This window comes from Odocoileus virginianus, chromosome 5 (genome assembly GCF_023699985.2).
Source record: "Odocoileus virginianus isolate 20LAN1187 ecotype Illinois chromosome 5, Ovbor_1.2, whole genome shotgun sequence".
Taxonomy (NCBI): Eukaryota; Metazoa; Chordata; class Mammalia; order Artiodactyla; family Cervidae; genus Odocoileus; species Odocoileus virginianus.
In genome coordinates this window covers 972,659-990,789 of record NC_069678.1, presented here as the reverse complement: position 1 = coordinate 990,789, position 18,131 = coordinate 972,659, and the positions used below count along the sequence as shown (strand labels likewise).

Genomic DNA, 18,131 nt, shown 5'->3' with positions numbered 1-18,131 from the left:
CATATTAAAAAGCAGAGACATTACTTTGCCAACAAAGGTCCGTCTGGTCAAGGCTATGGTTTTTCCAGTGGTCATGTATGGATGTGAGAATTGGACTGTGAAGAAAGCTGAGCGCCGAAAAATTGATGCTTTTGAACTGTGGTGTTGGAGAAGACTCTTGAGTGTCCCTTGGACTGCAAGGAGATCCAACCAGTCCATCCTAAAGATCAGTCCTGGGTGTTCATTGGAAGGACTGATGCTGAAGCTGAAACTCCAGTACTTTGGCCACCTCATGCGAAGAGTTGACTCATTGGAAAAGACCCTGATGCTGGGAGGGATTGGGGGCAGGAGGAGAAGGGGATGACAGAGAATGAGATGGCTGGATGGCATCACCAACTCGATGGACATGAGTTTTGAGTAAACTCTAGGAGTTGGTGATGGACAGGGAGGCCTGGCATGCTGTGATTCATGGGGTCGCAAAGAGTCGGATATGACTGAGTGACTGAACTGAACTGACCTTAGAAATGTGTGGCTTCCTTGGTGGCTTAGTGGTAAAGAATTTGCCTGCAATGCAGGAGACTCCGGTTTGATCCCTGGGTCAGGAAGATCTCCTGGAGAAGAGAATGGCAACCCACTCCAGTATTCTTGCCTGGAGAATCCCATGGACAGAGGAACCTGATGGGCTACAGTCCACGGGGTTGCAAAGAGTTGGACATTAATGACTAAACAACAACTTTATTATTTTTCAAAAATTAATTTATTTTAATTGGAAGCTAATTACTTTACAATATTGTAGTGGTTTTACCATACACTGCCATGAATCAGCCATTCTGAACCCCCTCCCACCTCCCTCCCCATCCCATCTCTCAGGGTCATCCCAGTGCACCAGCCCTGAGCATCCTGTCTTATGCATCGAACCTGGACTGGCGATCTATTTCACATATGATAATATACATGTTTCAATGCTATTCTCTCAAATCATCCCACCCTTACCTTCTCCCACAGAGTCCAGAAGTCTGTTCTTTACATCTGTGTCTCTCTTGCTGTCTTGCATATAGGGTCATTGTTACCATCTTTCTAAATTCCATATATATGTATTAATATACTGTATTGGTGTTTTTCTTTCTGACTTACTTCACTCTGTATAATAGGCTCCAGTTTAATCCACCTCATTAGAACTGATTCAAATGCATTCTTTTTAATGGCTGAGTAATATTCCATTGTGTATATGTACCACAGCTTTCTTATCCATTCGTCTGCTGATGGGCATCTAGGTTGCTTCCATGTCCTAGCTATTATAAACAGTGCTGCGATGAACATTGGGGTGCACGTGTCTCTTTCAGATCTGGTTTCCTGGTGTGTATGCCCAGCAGTGGGATTGCTGGGTCATATGGCAGCTCTATTTCCAGTTTTTTAATGAATCTTCACACTGTTCTCCATAGTGGCTGTACTAGTTTGCATTCCCACCAACAGTGTAAGAGGGTTGCCTTTTCTCTGCACCCTCTCCAGCATTTATTGTTTAAACAAAAAACTTTAGGAATGAGCATTCATATGACGATTATAAACAGCCTCATCTCTTGATGAAAATATCTAATGCTCTTTATTTTGAATAATTATAAGGACATGTTTAGAATTTTGTAGGATTTGGATGAAGAGTCTCTATAATTACCTCCAAATTTCAGAGGGATTTTCTTTTTTTTCCTTTAAGAGTTTTCAGGCCTATGAAATTGAGAGCTAATAGGAATCTAGGAGTAGGTTTGGACATAGATGTGGATTAAAGTTGGAAAATGGAATCGATGCTCGTGGATAGATGATCAGCAGAAAGAGAAGCCAAAGGTCAGAGTCAGAAGGACCACACACAGATGCCTCTGTGTGAGAAGCCCCACTCTGGTGCTGCCCTCTTCTCCCCTAATTGCCTACTTCCCCCCGTCCCCCCCAAAGCAGCATCTTCCTGGTGGCTGGTCCTGATACAGTAGAGCGGCTAACACTCTCCCAAGTGTGGGTGGGAACCTTGGTGATTGTGTCTTTACTTTTCTCCGCCCTTGGTCCTCAGTGGGGTGAACTCAGCCTTAGGTTCTTGTCAGGCCCTGGTAAGACATTACTTGAAACACTGTTTTTGTTTCCTTGGCTGCTTAGTCATCCACGCCCCTGGTGGCTTGTCTGCCAGACTCTGCAGAGACCAAGTGAAGTAGCCACGGGGTCAGGCCATGGGAGGCTTTCTGCCCCACGTGTACTGTGTGTTTCTGTGGGCATGGAGGTTAGAGATGGCCATCTGGAAACACCATGCGTGGCTTCTAGGGAGCCTATTCACCCTCCCCACCCCTGTGCAGTTTTCTGCTCCTGTCCTTCCAGGAGAGACGGATGGTTTATTCTGAGTTACTGGTGGGGAGCTGTGATGAGGGGAACATGAGGGTTTGCCCAGCAGGCAGTTGACCCAGCAGAGTCTAGCCTCTGCTTTACACACACCAGCAGTTCTGGCCTCTGTTCTCAATCCCCTATGGAAAAAAAATTGCTTTCACCAGAAGGGGTTGGGGACCCCTGGCCGGAAATTTTTTTTTTTAATTTTATTGATGTATAGTTGATATACAACTTTGTGTTCTTTCTGCTGTAAAGCAAAGTGATTCACTTATACATATTTTTCATATTATCTTCCTTTATGGTTTATCACAGGATAGTGAATATAGCTTCCTGTGCCTGGCAGGAATCTTACACTTAATGACTGGGTGACAGGGCTCCAAGCTTTTACACTTTTCCTTTCCTCATCCTGTGGCCCGGGACCTTGTTCCTACAATGGGGTGAAAGTAGTAGCAAGGTCGGTGGAAAAAGAAGGGGCTTCAGGAGGGATAAATCTGACCCGGCAGTGGGAACCCTCTCTCTGTGGGGGAATCCCTATTCCTGACTAGAACTTCACGGTCCTGGAAACTACTTTTCTCTTCCCAATGTGTCATGTCAGCTCTTAGGTCTGGCTTCTCTGATTTTTAATTGTTTGAGGTCTTCCTTATCTTGTCCTATCTCACCACTCTAATTTTTCAGGTCTTGGAAAAGTCATTTCTCTAGGAAGCTGTACTTTATTCTTCCCACCCCATTCCTTGCTCCCAAGACTCTGTTATATTCTCCCTCATCACTCTGTTCTTCCCTAGAAGATCATTCACCACGTTTCTGTAAAAACATGTTCTCCCTGACATGAGAGGAAAAGTATAGATTTGTTTTGTCCACAGATTTATCTTCAATGCCTTGAACTTGGCAAGCCCTTCAGATATTTAAATGGAAGTGGACTTGGATTTTCTTAAAAATTTTAAGTAATATATTTGGAACTAATTTCTTTTGGTCAGGGGACAAAAGGGAATTTGGTTTTGGAACTACTGAAATTGAAGCATCTGTGTCCAGTACCTAGCTGAATACATAGGTCTGAAACTCAAGTGAAAGGTCATCTTTGGGGAGGAACAGATTTGGAAATCACTACCAAGTCCTGGAAGGTGACCTCCCATACCCCAAATGTTGCTACCTGAACAGCTGGGAGCTGGTGTGATTAGAAGAAAAGATGTATAGGAGATGGAGTACAGATTTCTCACCCCAGTTAGACTCTTTCTCGAGGATTTACCCATTTGCTTTTCATCACAGAAATGGCCTCCACCTTCCACCCCCGAGAATGTAAGCTAACCAAACAGGAAGGGAAAAGCTATGGCTTCTTCCTGCGAATTGAGAAGGACACTGACGGCCACCTGGTCCGGGTGATTGAGAAGGGTAGCCCAGCAGAGAAGGCGGGTCTCCAGGATGGAGACAGAGTTCTTAGGATCAATGGCGTCTTTGTGGACAAGGAAGAGCATATGCAGGTAAGTGGGACATTTGGAGTTCTTGGAAGATCTCTTTAGCCCCTATATCTCTGATGATTTTAGTTCTGGGTGTTAGTGGAGCTTTCCTGGCTGCCACTGGTAGGGCAGGACACCTTTACAGCTCTACTCTGCCAGCTAATCAACTCTCCTATGATTAACCAAGAACTGTAAAAGTTATTCCTAGGTTTGAATAGTGTCAGGTCTAATGTGCATTGCATATTTGCTATGTGAACGGGACTATACTAAGCAATTTCACATTCATTATTTTGTTAAATCCTTGGCACAACCCGTGAGGTACCATTTGACAGTCGAGGAAGTGGAAGCTGATCCTTTAGCTTGCTAATGTGTTCCACACAGTGAACATATGGGAGTGTCTGACCTCACCCCAATTCTATCTGCCTCTAAGTGGGTGCTCTTTCACTGTACTATGCTGTCTCTGTAGACTCAGGACATGCTGTGCTTCAGGACAGCATTCATCCCGGGAGAAGAGCAGTCCGAGTAGAAGTTCCCTGGGCTGGGCTTGGGCTGCACTCTATAGTGTCCAGTGGTGCTAAGGGCCCAGCCTAATCTGTCCCTGGATCTTGGTGGGGCCCAGGGGGAGATGGCTGGGGGACAATCTACTGACTATCGGATGTCAGGGGTCAGTTGATAGAATCTCCAGAGTCAGATGGTGAGCACTGCTTTCTCACCCACAACCCTGGTGGTTGATAAGACGGTTATTGGTTAAAGTTAATCTTTTTCTTTCTTCCTCTTAGGTTGTGGATCTGGTCAGAAAGAGTGGGAATTCAGTGACTTTACTAGTTCTGGATGGGGATTCCTACGAGAAAGCCATGAAAAAGCAAGTAGACTTGAAAGCGTTGGGTCAAAGTCAGGAGTCGAGTTTGAACAATAAGAAGCCGCCCTCTGAGATGAACGGAGGAGCACAGATGTGGACGCAGCCACGGCTCTGCTACCTAGTGAAGGAGGGGGGTAGCTATGGCTTCTCTCTGAAAACTGTCCAAGGTGAGCTTGAAGGTGGGGCAGGGACAAACAGCTTTCTGGAAGAGAGAGATTGGTATCTGTTAATGACTTCGTTGACTAACTCGTCAATTGCTATGGAGATTCAACAGCAGCCTCTCTCTCCCTGGCCCTTCCTTTGTACAGTTGTGCAAAGAGGGATCAGGATGTTGGACAACAGCGCTGTGGAGGGACACTGGGCACTCCTGTCTCCTGTGTTTGTTAAGCTGAGCCCTCCGGGCCAGAGGGTTAGAGGGTTGATGCTTCTTTGGGGGTAAAGATGGAGGAGAGAATGGAGAATAAGAGGCAAGAAAAAGGAGGTTCTCCGTGAACTACTTTTGAATGAGAATGATATCTCTTTTCATCTCTGAGTGTCCAGGTGGTCACTTATTCAAAAAATCCTTGCACACCTATTTATGTATCAGCTGCTGTTACAGTTGCTACAGGCACGGCCAAGATCCCCACCCTCCTGTGGCATCAAGATAGTACCCTCAGCTATGGCTATGCTCTGAGATGTCTCCCTGACCTCTAGCTGAGAGGTACAGTGATTTGAGAAACCCCAACCATCAGAAAGTACTACAAGTTCTGTTCCTAGAATTTCAGAGTTGCAGGCTGACCCATGAACAGTTGACCATGGTTTTCTAATGGTTTCACTGGGATTGAGGTTGGAACCATAGCTGAATTAGGGTTTTGGTTCCACCTCTAATGTTGCTCCTTCCCTGTTCTTTCTGCACTAGAGAGGCACTGGTGGTGGGTCATAATTTGGTTAAGTGATAAAGAGCTTCCTAGGTGGCTCTATTGGTAAAGAACCTGCCTGCCAGTGCAGGAGATGTAAGAGATGCATGTTTGATCCCTGGGTTGGGAAGATCCCCTGGAGAAGGAAATGGCAACCCACTCCAGTATTCTTGCCTAGAGAATTCCATGGACAGAGGAGCCTGGGAGGCTATATACAGCCCATGGGGTTGCAAAGAGTCAGACATGACTGAGCAACTAAGGCTTGGCTTGGAAAGAGTGGACCAATATTAAACATGGTTTCGAAGGCTTATTTAACCTGTTAGCAAGAGAAATAAACTAGCTATAAGAGATATCTCTTGAGTTTGTCAGTTGTTAAAACACAGTGATATAGGTGGTCAAGGGAAGCTTGGCATTTCTCAGAGGTTTATTATCAGTAATATGGTAAAAAAAAAAAAAAAAGAAAAAAGAAATTGCAGTTCAGACTCTATTCGTTTGGCCTCCGTGTAATGTCCGTGGTGAAAAGTTTAAATTAGCTTTATGAAGAAAATGTTTTCTTCATGACAAACATATAAAAAGGTAACAGGAGAAATGCCAAGAATTTAAGGAAGCAGAGTTTAAACTATTATTATTCTTTACAAATGGTTTATGTAGTCATAATGAAGGTACCCTTTGCCTAGGCTGAAATATTAATATCTTGAAAGAACTGACAGCATTTCTCTAAGAAAGACCTAAATCACACTACCTGCTAATCCAGACTGACCGTGTGTGTGTATGCTTTCCTCTCTTCCTGTGCCTGTTTTCTTTAGCCTGCATCAGTGAGATTCATTCAGTCCACTGGGATGTGGTAGTTGGACAGAAGAGCAGATGCCATCTAATTCTACAAATGCAAAGGAGAGGGAGTATGACCCAGTGATGCAGAGTGGGCATGATTTGCTACTTTCTGGTTCAAGAGGCCAGTGCCACTTGAGATTCTTTCTGTGTACTTAGTTGGGCTCAGAAATCCTATTCAAATCAATGAAAATCAACCGAGTAATGGCTGTGTCAAGTTTGTGCTATGAGTTCTAATTGTCCTTCTGTATTAAAGTCTATTTGAGTTAGCCCTAAAATGCGAAGTTCTAGTTTTATATTATTGGGAGAAAACCCTTTGCTGTTAGACTTTCAGTGTAATAGCGTTGTGACACTTGATTACCCCCTACTCTCCTTCAGGTAAAAACGGAGTGTACATGACTGATATAAAACCTCAAGGTGTGGCTATGAAAGCTGGAGTCCTGGTTGATGACCACGTGATTGAAGTGAATGGAGAGAATGTAGAGGATGCCAGCCATGAGGAGGTAGTTGAAAAGGTATATCCCAAAGGAGTACTTTTCTCACCCTTAACTTTCACTCTGCTCTCATCGGAAGCGACAGGAAGACAGGAATGGTAGTTTATGATGGGAAGACTATGATAATGGGAAGCTAAACCTTTGTATTAATAGCAAACAGACTAGTGGTGTAAGCAGTGTTAACATAGGGTTTTGGAATGAGGCCTTTGCTAGTTTCATGTTGTCTTGAAAAGTGTTCTAAAGAACCATTATCTTCTGGATCTTATGTGTAATTGACTGGAATCACTCTCTAAACTTGTAATAAATTCGATGTTGAACCAATGTTACTAAAGTGTTTTAATACAAGCTGGAAGGTGACCAGTGTGAGTGATGAATCTCGAGTTACACATGGGGAGTATTTGATGTGTTATACCCCAAATCTTACGCCCCAGCATGATTCCATGATGCATGAAAAACACTCAAGAGGTTTTCCTCTGGGGTCATATGGAACCTTGAAAATTGACCAACTTTATCTTTTCTTGGTAGAATGATATTTCAAAGTAGACCTTTACTTTCTTTTCCAAATTCCTTTCCTAGTCTTCACCTAAGTACCTTTCTGGGTTTTCTGAATTCCAGCTTTCACTTGGGTTCAGTTAGCATCTGTGTGGGTGACATCATACTTAACAAAGGGAGAAACAACTGTATGAGGGAAGATAAACAAACACCAGTGAAGTAGCACAAAACAGTTTACAGCTGAACTCAGGACTTACAGCCCATAAGTCCTGTTAATCTGGAGACTGTGCCTCCACGCAGAAACTCTCCCATTTCCCAGCATCTTTCTCGGAGACTGATGGTGGTCCTCACCTGTGAGTGTTGTTGCAGGTGAAGAAGTCTGGAAGCCGCATCACGTTCCTGCTTGTGGACAAGGAAACTGACAAGCACCATAGCGAGCAGAAGATAAAAGTCAAGAGAGAAACTGCCAGTCTGAAACTGCTACCCTGCCAGCCCCGTGTAGTAGAAATGAAGAAGGGAAGCAATGGCTATGGTTTCTACCTGAGGGAAAGCCCAGAACAGAAAGGTAAGGCACTTGAAGAGCAGAAAACTTGGCAGTGTAACCATCCAATTCTTCATCCCAGTGTGACTCCAGAGTTCCATTAGGCCCCCACAGCCCCCCCATCAGGGTATCCTTAGGTTTTCATAGCAGAATAAGGCGGCAGAATTTTGGATCTGAGCAGTAGCATGCTAGTAAATTGGCTCTGGGAAAAAAAAAAAAAAGCCCTATCTGTAGCATGTGTTGCTTTGTTGTGGTGTAAATACTCCCACCATGTCTGATTTCAAGCTACAACATGCTGTCATAGAATGCAAAGTTGAGAAGTATTCTCATGAGCTGATTTGAGACAGCGCCAACACACCACTAGATCTGAGGCAGAGGTGTGGGTGGGGATCTGGGACATGAATAGAACCAGGAGTCTTTCTGATTCCCTGTAATTCAGTAAGAATTAAGGTCCTCCTACACAAGCTGAATACATTAGGAAAAAAAAATGTAGGTTCAGGCCATGAAAACTGTTATTCACCCCGAAGTTGCCATTTTCTTTCCATCATATATATTTACATTAATTTATGAAACATTAGTTTGGCTCATATGGTATAAAAACATCCTCAGGATCTTTGAGAATATCAAATGAATGCGATGAGAATTCTTCAGTCCAGAAGACCCCTATTTACTTGAGGAGATAAGACACATATGTCCATAACTGAAGGTAGATGGTGAGAAACATCTTAAAAGAGGGCAGTTAAGATACTACGGAAATTCAATGTTGGAGCAAGTTTTTCTCACTAAAAAGGTATTGGGAGGCCTCATAGTAAAGGTAGCACTTGAGCTCTGGCTTTGTAGTATGAATAGAATTTGGGCAAGGTGATGGGATAGGGACAAGTAAGTCCAATCCGTGAAGATAAGATTGTGTGAATAAAGCAGGAAGACACAGGCTCAGTTTGATGGCCATTTAAAGTATAGCACAGAAAATCAAGTTAGAAAGGTCAGTTGAAGAGACATATGCTGGACTATGAGTGCATGTTGAGGAGTTTAGACTTATTTCCAGGTTGGTGGGGAGTTATTTTTTGAACAGTGTGAGAGAGAAGAAAAATTAAGCCTACATTGGCTTGGGGGCTTTACACATCTCAATTACTCCTAATAATTTTGCAAGAATTGCTGTAATTGGGGACTTAAGAAGATACAACAATTTTTACATGGTCAAATAGTTCTAGTACAGCTAGAATCAAAATTAGGTCTATTTAGTTCCAAAGCTCACACTCATGCTGTCGTGCTGGGGAGTGACTTGCTCATATGCTGCATCAAGATGAACCTGAAGGCAGGTCTGTACTGGAGAAGGCAAACAAGGAGGGGAGAGCAACTGATAAGGTAGCAGTTTAGGAAGAATTCAAGACAGGAATACAAACTGCATTTCAGGCAGAAGAACGAGGGCTCCAGAAGAGATGTGTAAAAATATTAAGGTAGCACTGAAGGACTTGGCTGATTAGACACAGGGAGTGGATGCTGAGGAAGAATCATGCTACGTGTCAGTGACAGGAGGATGGTGCTCCCACTATCAGGTGACCAAGAGATGCCAAGCAACTAGCTGGAAAAGTGAAATTGGAGCTTGTTAAAACTGTATGAGGGGCAAAAAAAAAAAAAAAAAAGGGTGAGAGATCTGAAGGCTTCTAGTGAAGATAGTTCAATTCCTGAAGACTCAACACCCATAAGTGTGGCATGCACTCAAAAATCCATTCACTACTGAATTTACCCAACTGCTACTAAAAGGCTACCTTGGGTTTCCTGGAGTCTGAATTCTTTGGTTTTGTTCACCATTCTTCCCACCCTCTCCTCCCCTTTTTTATGGCTTAGCTTCTACATGAGCATACAAGTATGCACACTGACCTGGGACATTGCTGACCCTTATTGCTTAGCATGCTGTTTTGTCAAGATTGAATCCCAAACACTTTTAGTAATAAATTCTTTTATTTAAGACTCTTTCATTATTAATGACTGGGTTTATTCCTGTAATGAGTTCTGACCAGATTGAGGTGGATAGGATGCGTATAGATATCCTAGTGGGAAGGACAGGAGTTGTACTCAGCATGCCTTTTATATCTATTTTATAAGGGCTTTAGGCCCCAGCAGAAATCCCCACATTTGTTTTCTAGGGATCTTTCTGATAATTTTATTTAAATTTTTTTTTTTGGTGGGGGTAGGTCAAATCATCAAGGACATAGATTCCAAAAGTCCAGCAGAAAAGGCTGGCTTGAAGAACAATGACCTGGTGGTTGCTGTCAATGGCAAGTCTGTGGAGTCCCTTGATCATGACAGTGTGGTGGAAATGATTAGAAAGGGCGGAGATCAGACCTCTCTGTTGGTGGTAGACAAAGAGACAGACAACATATATAAACTGGTAAGTAATACAAGGTCACATATTCATGAATTAAGTTTGGGTCCATTCACTCATGCCCTCAAACTTTGGTTAAGTTACCACTTTGATCTTCATACTGGAAGAGGCATAACAATCATCATTAAGGCTGCACTGAAGCTCAAATTGGTAGATAAAAGAATGTGATGGGTTCATGAGGTTTAAGTCCTTGGAAATAAGATTTTTGAAAGAATTTGCAAATATAACTTCAGAATTTCTCTTGGTGACCTGGGAAAAATCTATGAAAAATAGCCTGGAAATACGCAGATGTAGTCCTAACTTTCCCAAATAGAGAATGACTGGATTTTAACCTATAGACCAATGTGTTCTATCAATCCCATGTAAAAGCCTAGAAGGGATTATTACTTTATAAACCCTTAGCAAGGGAGTAGAAACATAGACTCATCAAGACCAAGCTGTGTCAAACTAACCTTATTTCCTTTTATCTTTTAGTCACAATACCTATTGTCTGCATATTTTAAGGTTTTTTATAACACTTTTATCACAAGAATTGAGGTTCACTCTAGCTTAGCAGACATTCGGGGGCCTTCTAAAGTGCCATCTGCCTTGTTGGGTGTTGGTCACAAAAATGGACAAAGATGAACTTGTTCTATGTGATATACAATAGAAGCATCCAAAGGTATATAAATGATATAGAGGGAAGAATATTTTGGGTGGTAGAATTAGCCTCCTTCAGATTAAAAAAACCTGAAGCTTAGACAGACTAAGTGACTGGCTAAAATCACCCACTTTTATCAAAGACTGAAGTCAGTATTTGAAAGCAAGTTTTAATTTATTATGCCATACTCCCTTCTAGCACATTTTGAATAGACATTTCAAGACATTTGTGTAAAGAAGACTAAAGAGTGAACTGGATGATAGAAAAATTAATGGGTTTTTAGCTAGTTGAACAACCATACCTAAGAGCACTTGATACTGGACCAAATGTCAACCCGAACAGATGTCTAGTAGCATGCTGTTTGTTCCTAAGCTAGTATATTATTAAATATGGATGGAGACATGGAAAACCAATTTAATATACTTAAGTCACCAGTTCAGTTCAGTTCAGTCACTCAGTCATATCCGACTCTTTGCAACCCCATGAATCACAGCACGCCAGGCCTCCCTGTCCATCACCAACTCCTGGAGTCTACTCAAACTCATGTCCATGGAGTCAGTGATGCCATTCAGCCATCTCATCCTCTGTCATCCCCTTCTCCTCCTGCCCCCAATCCCTCCCAGCATCAGGGTCTTTTCCAATGAGTCAACTCTTCGCATGAGGTGGCCAAAGTACTGGAGTTTCAGCTTCAGCATCAGTCCTTCCAATGAACACCCAGGACTGATCTCCTTTAGGATGGACTGGTTGGATCTCCTTGCAGTCCAAGGGACGCTCAAGAGTCTTCTCCAACACCACAGTTCAAAAGCATCAATTTTTCGTCGCTCAGCTTTCTTCACAGTCCAACTCTCACATCCATACATGACCACTGGAAAAACCATACCCTTGATCAGACAGACCTTTGTTGGCAAAGTAATGTCTCTGCTTTTTAATATGCTGTCTAGGTTGGTCATAACTTTCCTTCCAAGGAGTAAGCGTCTTTTAATTTCATGGCTGCAGTCACCATCTGCAGTGATCTGGGAGCCCCAAAAAATAAAGTTTGACACTGTTTCCACTGTTTCCCCATCTATTTCCCATGAAGTGATGGGACCAGATGCCATGATCTTAGTTTTCTGAATGTTGAACTTTAAGCCAAGTTTTTCACTCTCCTCTTTCACTTTCATCAAGAGGCTTTTTAGTTCCTCTTCACTTTCTGCCATCAGGGTGGTGTCATCTGCATATCTGAGGTTATAGATACTTCTCCCAGCAATCTTGATTCCAGCTTGTGCTTCATCCAGCCCAGCATTTCTCATGATGTACTCTGCATATAAGTTAAGTAAGCAGGGTGACAATATACAGCCTTGATGTACTCCTTTTCCTATTTGGAACCAGTCTGTTGTTCCATGTCCAGTTCTAACTGTTGCTTCCTGACCTGCATACAGGTTCTCAAGAGGCAGGTCAGGTGGTCTGGTATTCCCATCTCTTTAAGAATTTTCCACAGTTTATTGTGATCCACACAGTCAAAGGCTTTGGCATAATCAATAAAGCAGAAATAGATGTTTTTCTGGAACTCTCTTGCTTTTTCGATGATCCTGATGAACTATGGACAGAGGTTCGTGACATTGTACAGGAGACAGGGATCAAGACCATCCCCATGGAAAAGAAATGCAAAAAAGCAAAATGGCTGTCTGAGGAGGCCTTACAAATAGCTATGAAAAGAAAAGAAGCAAAAAGCAAAGGAGAAAAGGAAAGATATTCCCATTTGAATGCAGAGTTCCAAAGAGTACAAGGAGAGATAAGAAAGCCTTCCTCAGCAATCAATGCAAAGAGTTAGAGGAAAACAACAGAATGGGAAAGACTTAAGTCATACAGATGACTTAATGTGTTGATAAATAATTACTAGAGACTAATATCTAAAATATCTAGTCAAGATAGAAGAATAAAAACTAGTAAGTTTAAAGTTTAATCAGGAATATATTTCAAGTACTAAACTAACTTAAAAGTAAATTGTATAAATACCAAATGGTGAGGCCTGAACTGATGACTATAGAAAAAAGTGCAGAAAACTTGATGACACTCTAAGTAGCTGCCCCTACCCAAAAAACTCAATTTAAGGTTACATTAATTGACATTTGGCTTTTGAAGATGATAGTATTACTGTTTTGAGTTGATCAGACTACACCTGAAATTACCAGTAATGTAATTTTGGGTAAATTACCCTCCTTGTGCCTGTTTCCTTCCTTGTAAGGTGGGTGTATCTATGGCGAAGGGTGGTTATTAAGCGTTAAATGAGTTAATCAACAATGTGTCCAGTCCTGACAACCTCACTTTAGGCCAGTGTCAAGAAAGGTAACCAGGGAATAGGTTTTGTAAGACATTATGTGAATATTTAGTTTGAATAACCATAGGTTTTAGGGAAGAAAGGAAAACATTGTCAAGAATTTAAAAGGCTAAATTGTAACTATGTAAGGTAATGGATCTGTGTTAATTAACTTGATCATGGTAATCATTTCACAATGTATATGTCTAGCAAATCATGATGTGTACACCTCAAACATACACAACTGTAACTGTCAATTATACATTGTTAGAGCTTGGAAGATACATGAAGCAAAAATTGATGAAACTGAAAAGAGAAATACAATTCTACAATAATAGTTGGAGACTTCAATAGCCCATTCTCAATACTGGATAGAATAATCAGACAGAAGTAAGGCACTAGAGGACTTGAACAATGCACCAGTTAGATCTAACAGTTAAACAAAGAACACTCTACCCAACAATGGAATACACGTTCTTCTCAACTGCACATGGGATAGTCTCCAGAACAGACCATGTGCTAGGCCACAAATCAAGTCACAAGAGCCAAAAGATGGAATCAACCCAAGTGTCCATTGACAGATAAATGGATTTAAAACAAATAACACACACACACACACACATGAATTTGAAAGGCTATTACATGTGGGAAGTAGCCTTATTTTTGAGGTGTCCTACTGGGCACAGCTTCACCAAATAGAGAAGGCATAAGGAGCTAGCTTTTGGCTTAAAGACAACCAAAGCTACCAGGAACAAGCTCTGCAGAGTGGGGAGCTCCCAGTTGGAGGAAAAAAATCAAACAAGTCAGAAGGTCACTGCAGTAGCTGCTGTAAAGGGAATTCAGGCATCAAGTCCTCTTCATGCATGCTTGCTTGTGTGCTTGCTGAGTTGCATCTGCCTCTTTGCAACCCCATGATGGACTGGAGCCTGCCAGGATCTTCTGTCCATGGTATTTTCCAGTCAAGAAAACGAGTGAGTTGCCATTTCCTCCTCCAGGGCATCTTCCCAACCGAGGGATCAAGCCTGCGTCTTCTGTGTCTCCTGTGCTGGCAGGCAGGTTCTCTACCACTAGCACCACCTGGGAATTCCCAAGTCCTTTTCAATGCCTCCTAATCTTACGACAGAGTGACTTAACTATAATTTTAATGTTTTGATTAGTATGAGAGAAATTGGATCTAAGATGCCTGTCTCCATCCTCTTCCTCCCTCTTCTCTCCCAAAGTAACTTCCATAGATGGGTAGGTGCATGAGGGTTGGATCTTTGATATATATATATATATATCAGTGACTAAAACAAACACTTAGACCAGTTCTTGGCACATACCAGACACCCAAATATTTGAATGAAGATGAGTAAAGACTCATTATCATCCTCTGCCTCAAGACTAGCTGCTATTGTCAGATACAGTTGATCTGTAGTGATAGCAGAAGTATTTTCGCATGTGATGAGTCACTGACAATTTTCCACATTTTAAAGAGAAAGAAATGTGGGAAGATTTGCAAGCACAGCATTGAAAGATCTGAGGTTCATTGAATTGGGTAAGTAGGAGGTTCTGTGCTGGTGCTACTCTTTTTAAAAAAATTTTATTTTAGGTTGTGCTGGGTCTTTGTTGCTGCGAGAGAACTTTCTCTAGTTGTGGTGTGCGGGCTTCTCATTGTGGTGGCCTCTCTTGTGGAGCACAGGTGGAGCACACGGGCTTCAGTAGCTGCAGCTGCGGACTCTAGAGGGCACAGACTCGAGTAGTTGTGATGAACAGGTTTAGTTGCCCTAAGGCAGGCAGGGTCTTCCCAGACCAGGGGTCAGGCCCATGTCCCCTGCATTGGCAGCATTCTCATCCACTGTATCAGCAGGGGAGTCCTGTGCTGGTGCTACTCTTGTTTAGAAAGGAAGATGTGGCCTTGGGGTAAAACAGATGATACTAGGACCCCAAATCCAGTTTTAGCCAGGTTGTTGAACAAGAAGTAGGAGACCATAAACCTAAACTCTGCAGGCTGGCTAAAGGTGAAGATGGCTATGGCTTTCACTTAAACGGGTTCGGGGTCAGCCAGGCTTAGCTTCAATTGCTTGATTTTCTACTCATTGCCTAACAAATGTCCTGCACACCTGTGGGCAGTAATTAAACTGCTGATCCAAAATCTTACCATATCCAAATATACAGCTATATAAAATATACAACTAAATAAAGTTTTAATTCTCTTAACTAAAACCCACAGTCAGCTAAACTCTTCATTCTGTAACAAAAACTAGTCCTATGTTTCCTGTTTCTCTGCCTTTTTATATTTAAGACCATCACTGCCTTCTTCACATGGACAGTCTGGGAGCTGAGATGGATTAGAAGTATTTAAAGATAGTGAGGAGTCTGGATGGGATGGAGTTTGGGAGAGAATGGATACATGTATATGTATGGCTAAGTCCCTCTGCTGTCCACCTGAAACTCTCGCAACATTGTTAACTGGCTATATTTCAATCCAAGATAAAAAGCTTAAAAAAAAAAAAAAAGATAGGAGTCTAGCATAGCAGAGTGTCAGCTAATGGTTATAGCAGCAAATAGTAAAACAGAGTACAACAGACAGGACTGGAGCGGGGAGTGGGAGAAGCAAGTAGTAAATGACTGGAATTGACTTTTGTTACCATATGTGACTGTATGATTGCCAACTTCCTCTACCTACTCCCCCAAATGATCACTGTAATTCAAATAGTGACAAAAATATCATCTTATGTTTCACTTTCTCTAATGTGTTTGAGGGGCTCTGAACAGTTCTGAAGACCATCTTACTGAAGGAAAGGGCGAAGTGAACCTCCTCTGCATGAGGTATTGGGCAAGTCACTCAATGTCTTATAATCTCCCAACAGGGAGACTGCTGACAATTTGTTCAGTGACTTGCTCACTATCATGGAATCAGAATAAACTAGCAGTTCTGTTAGATTTGGATCCTTGTACAACATTCTATACTGCTTTTATGTGTATGTACATTTGCTTACACAAATGTATGTATGTTTGTTTATGCTCATTATTCTGTAACTAAGCTCAATCCTCCTTTATACCTTTTCTGTTTGGGGTAGTAGAGATATTTTATAGCCCACAACCAGATGTATCTGGAAGAGGAGTGGAACATAGTGGATACCTTATAAATTAAACCAGCACATTTAATAAAGTGTAAATTCTCATACTTATCATTAATGTTTTTTTCCACTTTATTTTCAAAAGGCTGGCTTTTCTCCATTTTTCTACTATCAAAGCCAAGAGCTGCCTAATGGTTCTGTCAAGGAGGCTCCAGCTCCTACTCCTGCTCCTCTGGAGGTCTCAAGCCCAGAAACTACAGAGGAAGTAGGAGATCATAAGCCTAAACTCTGCAGGCTGGCTAGAGGTGAAGATGGCTATGGCTTTCACTTAAACGCGGTTCAGGGTCAACCAGGCTCATTCGTCAAAGAGGTATGGTGAGCTGGTTCCAGCAGCCCAGTGAACACAACCACACTAAGGAGAGTCTCAGTTCCTCCCACTCACTAATGGCTCAGTAAAAAGATTACACCAAAGGCTTATACTGAGTGTCTCACTTGGGTTCAAGTAAATACTGGTCTCATACCCTTTAAGATAGCTATGAGTATATCAAAGTTCACATCATTTGTTTCTGAAACATCTGTGTGTCTCTTTAGACATTTCAAATCAAATAAACAGAGTGAGTTGACATGACTGTAGTTGATAGTCACTACTAACAACTCTTGTCTGGAAGTAATACTTGTTTGCTTCTGTGTGTCTGGCATAATGCCACTATCCTGCAGATACTGACAGTTAGAAGACTATCTCTGTAGCTCTCAAGTTGGGAATGAAGACGGGGCACCTATGGAATCTAATGCCTTCACCCTGGAAAGCACCATATGAAAGATATACAATAGGATATTCAACCACTGTGAACACTATTCTTTTGAGTAGCACTTATGAAATTGTAGCTTTCATAAGCAGAAAGCATTAGGGCACCATTTTAAACTTCTGTACCTCAAGGAGAAATGTCTGTATTCTCAACATGACTGAGAATAAATTCTCAAAGCCCTCATCTCTCCTCTGCAGAATTGCTAGTCTAACACTCTGTGGCCTCTGTTTGGAAGTGGTAACTCAGAACTCTGCTCACAGGTGCAGAAGGGCGGCCCTGCTGACCTGGCTGGGCTGGAGGATGAGGATGTCATCATTGAGGTGAACGGAGTGAACATGCTGGATGAGCCCTATGAGAAGGTGGTGGACAGAATCCAGAGCAGTGGCAAGACTATCACACTCTTAGTCTGTGGAAAGAAGGCCTATGATTATTTCCAGGCTAAGAAAATCCCTATCGTTTCCTCCATGGCTGATCCGCTGGATGACGACCCTGATCCTGATGAAGGAAGGCTGGAAGAATCAGAGCAAGACTCACACACTGCAGAAGAACGAGAACGAGTGAGTGGTGACACATTGTTTTTAGTGATCTAACTAAACAGAGTACGGTAAAGTCCTTAACAAGTGCACCATGTATCTACGCTTACCACAGTTCTCCTAAAACACTAGAAAATTACAGTGTAAAGAGAACTAGCAAATTCAGTACCATGGGTGAGAGGAGGTAGTTTAAGAATAAACTAATTTTTCATAGCATGGAGTTGACAGTAACTTATCAAAATTACAATGAAAACACCAGAAGAACCCAAATCAGACTATTTACATACAAATTCTGGAATTGCCATTTATCACTCTTGGGTAATAGGCTGGGTAATTTACCAGCCTTGGGTAACAAGTAACAGAAAAAAATGGATTTATTCTCTGTGCCTCAGTTTCCCCACCTATAAAACAAAGATAACTTGTAGGATTGTTACCAGGATATATTAAGACTGTTAAAGTCTCTGAACAGTGCCTGGTTCATGGTGAGCATGAAAATGAATGGTGGTGGTT

General features: G+C 42.1%; 1 protein-coding gene across 2 annotated transcripts in view; it reads left to right on the top strand.

Moving 5' to 3' along the window:
• The window catches only part of PDZK1 (PDZ domain containing 1), a 49,273-nt gene that overhangs the window by 29,704 nt on the left and 1,438 nt on the right, over positions 1-18,131 (top strand). For both annotated transcript variants that reach the window (XM_020904133.2, XM_020904123.2), the window contains exons 2-8: positions 3,601-3,812; positions 4,568-4,814; positions 6,750-6,886; positions 7,727-7,922; positions 10,094-10,290; positions 16,428-16,652; positions 17,349-17,645. In XM_020904133.2, coding sequence (XP_020759792.1) covers positions 3,603-3,812; positions 4,568-4,814; positions 6,750-6,886; positions 7,727-7,922; positions 10,094-10,290; positions 16,428-16,652; positions 17,349-17,645 — 1,509 coding nt within the window. In that variant the 5' untranslated portion in view covers positions 3,601-3,602. The remainder of the gene's footprint in view (positions 1-3,600; positions 3,813-4,567; positions 4,815-6,749; positions 6,887-7,726; positions 7,923-10,093; positions 10,291-16,427; positions 16,653-17,348; positions 17,646-18,131) is intronic.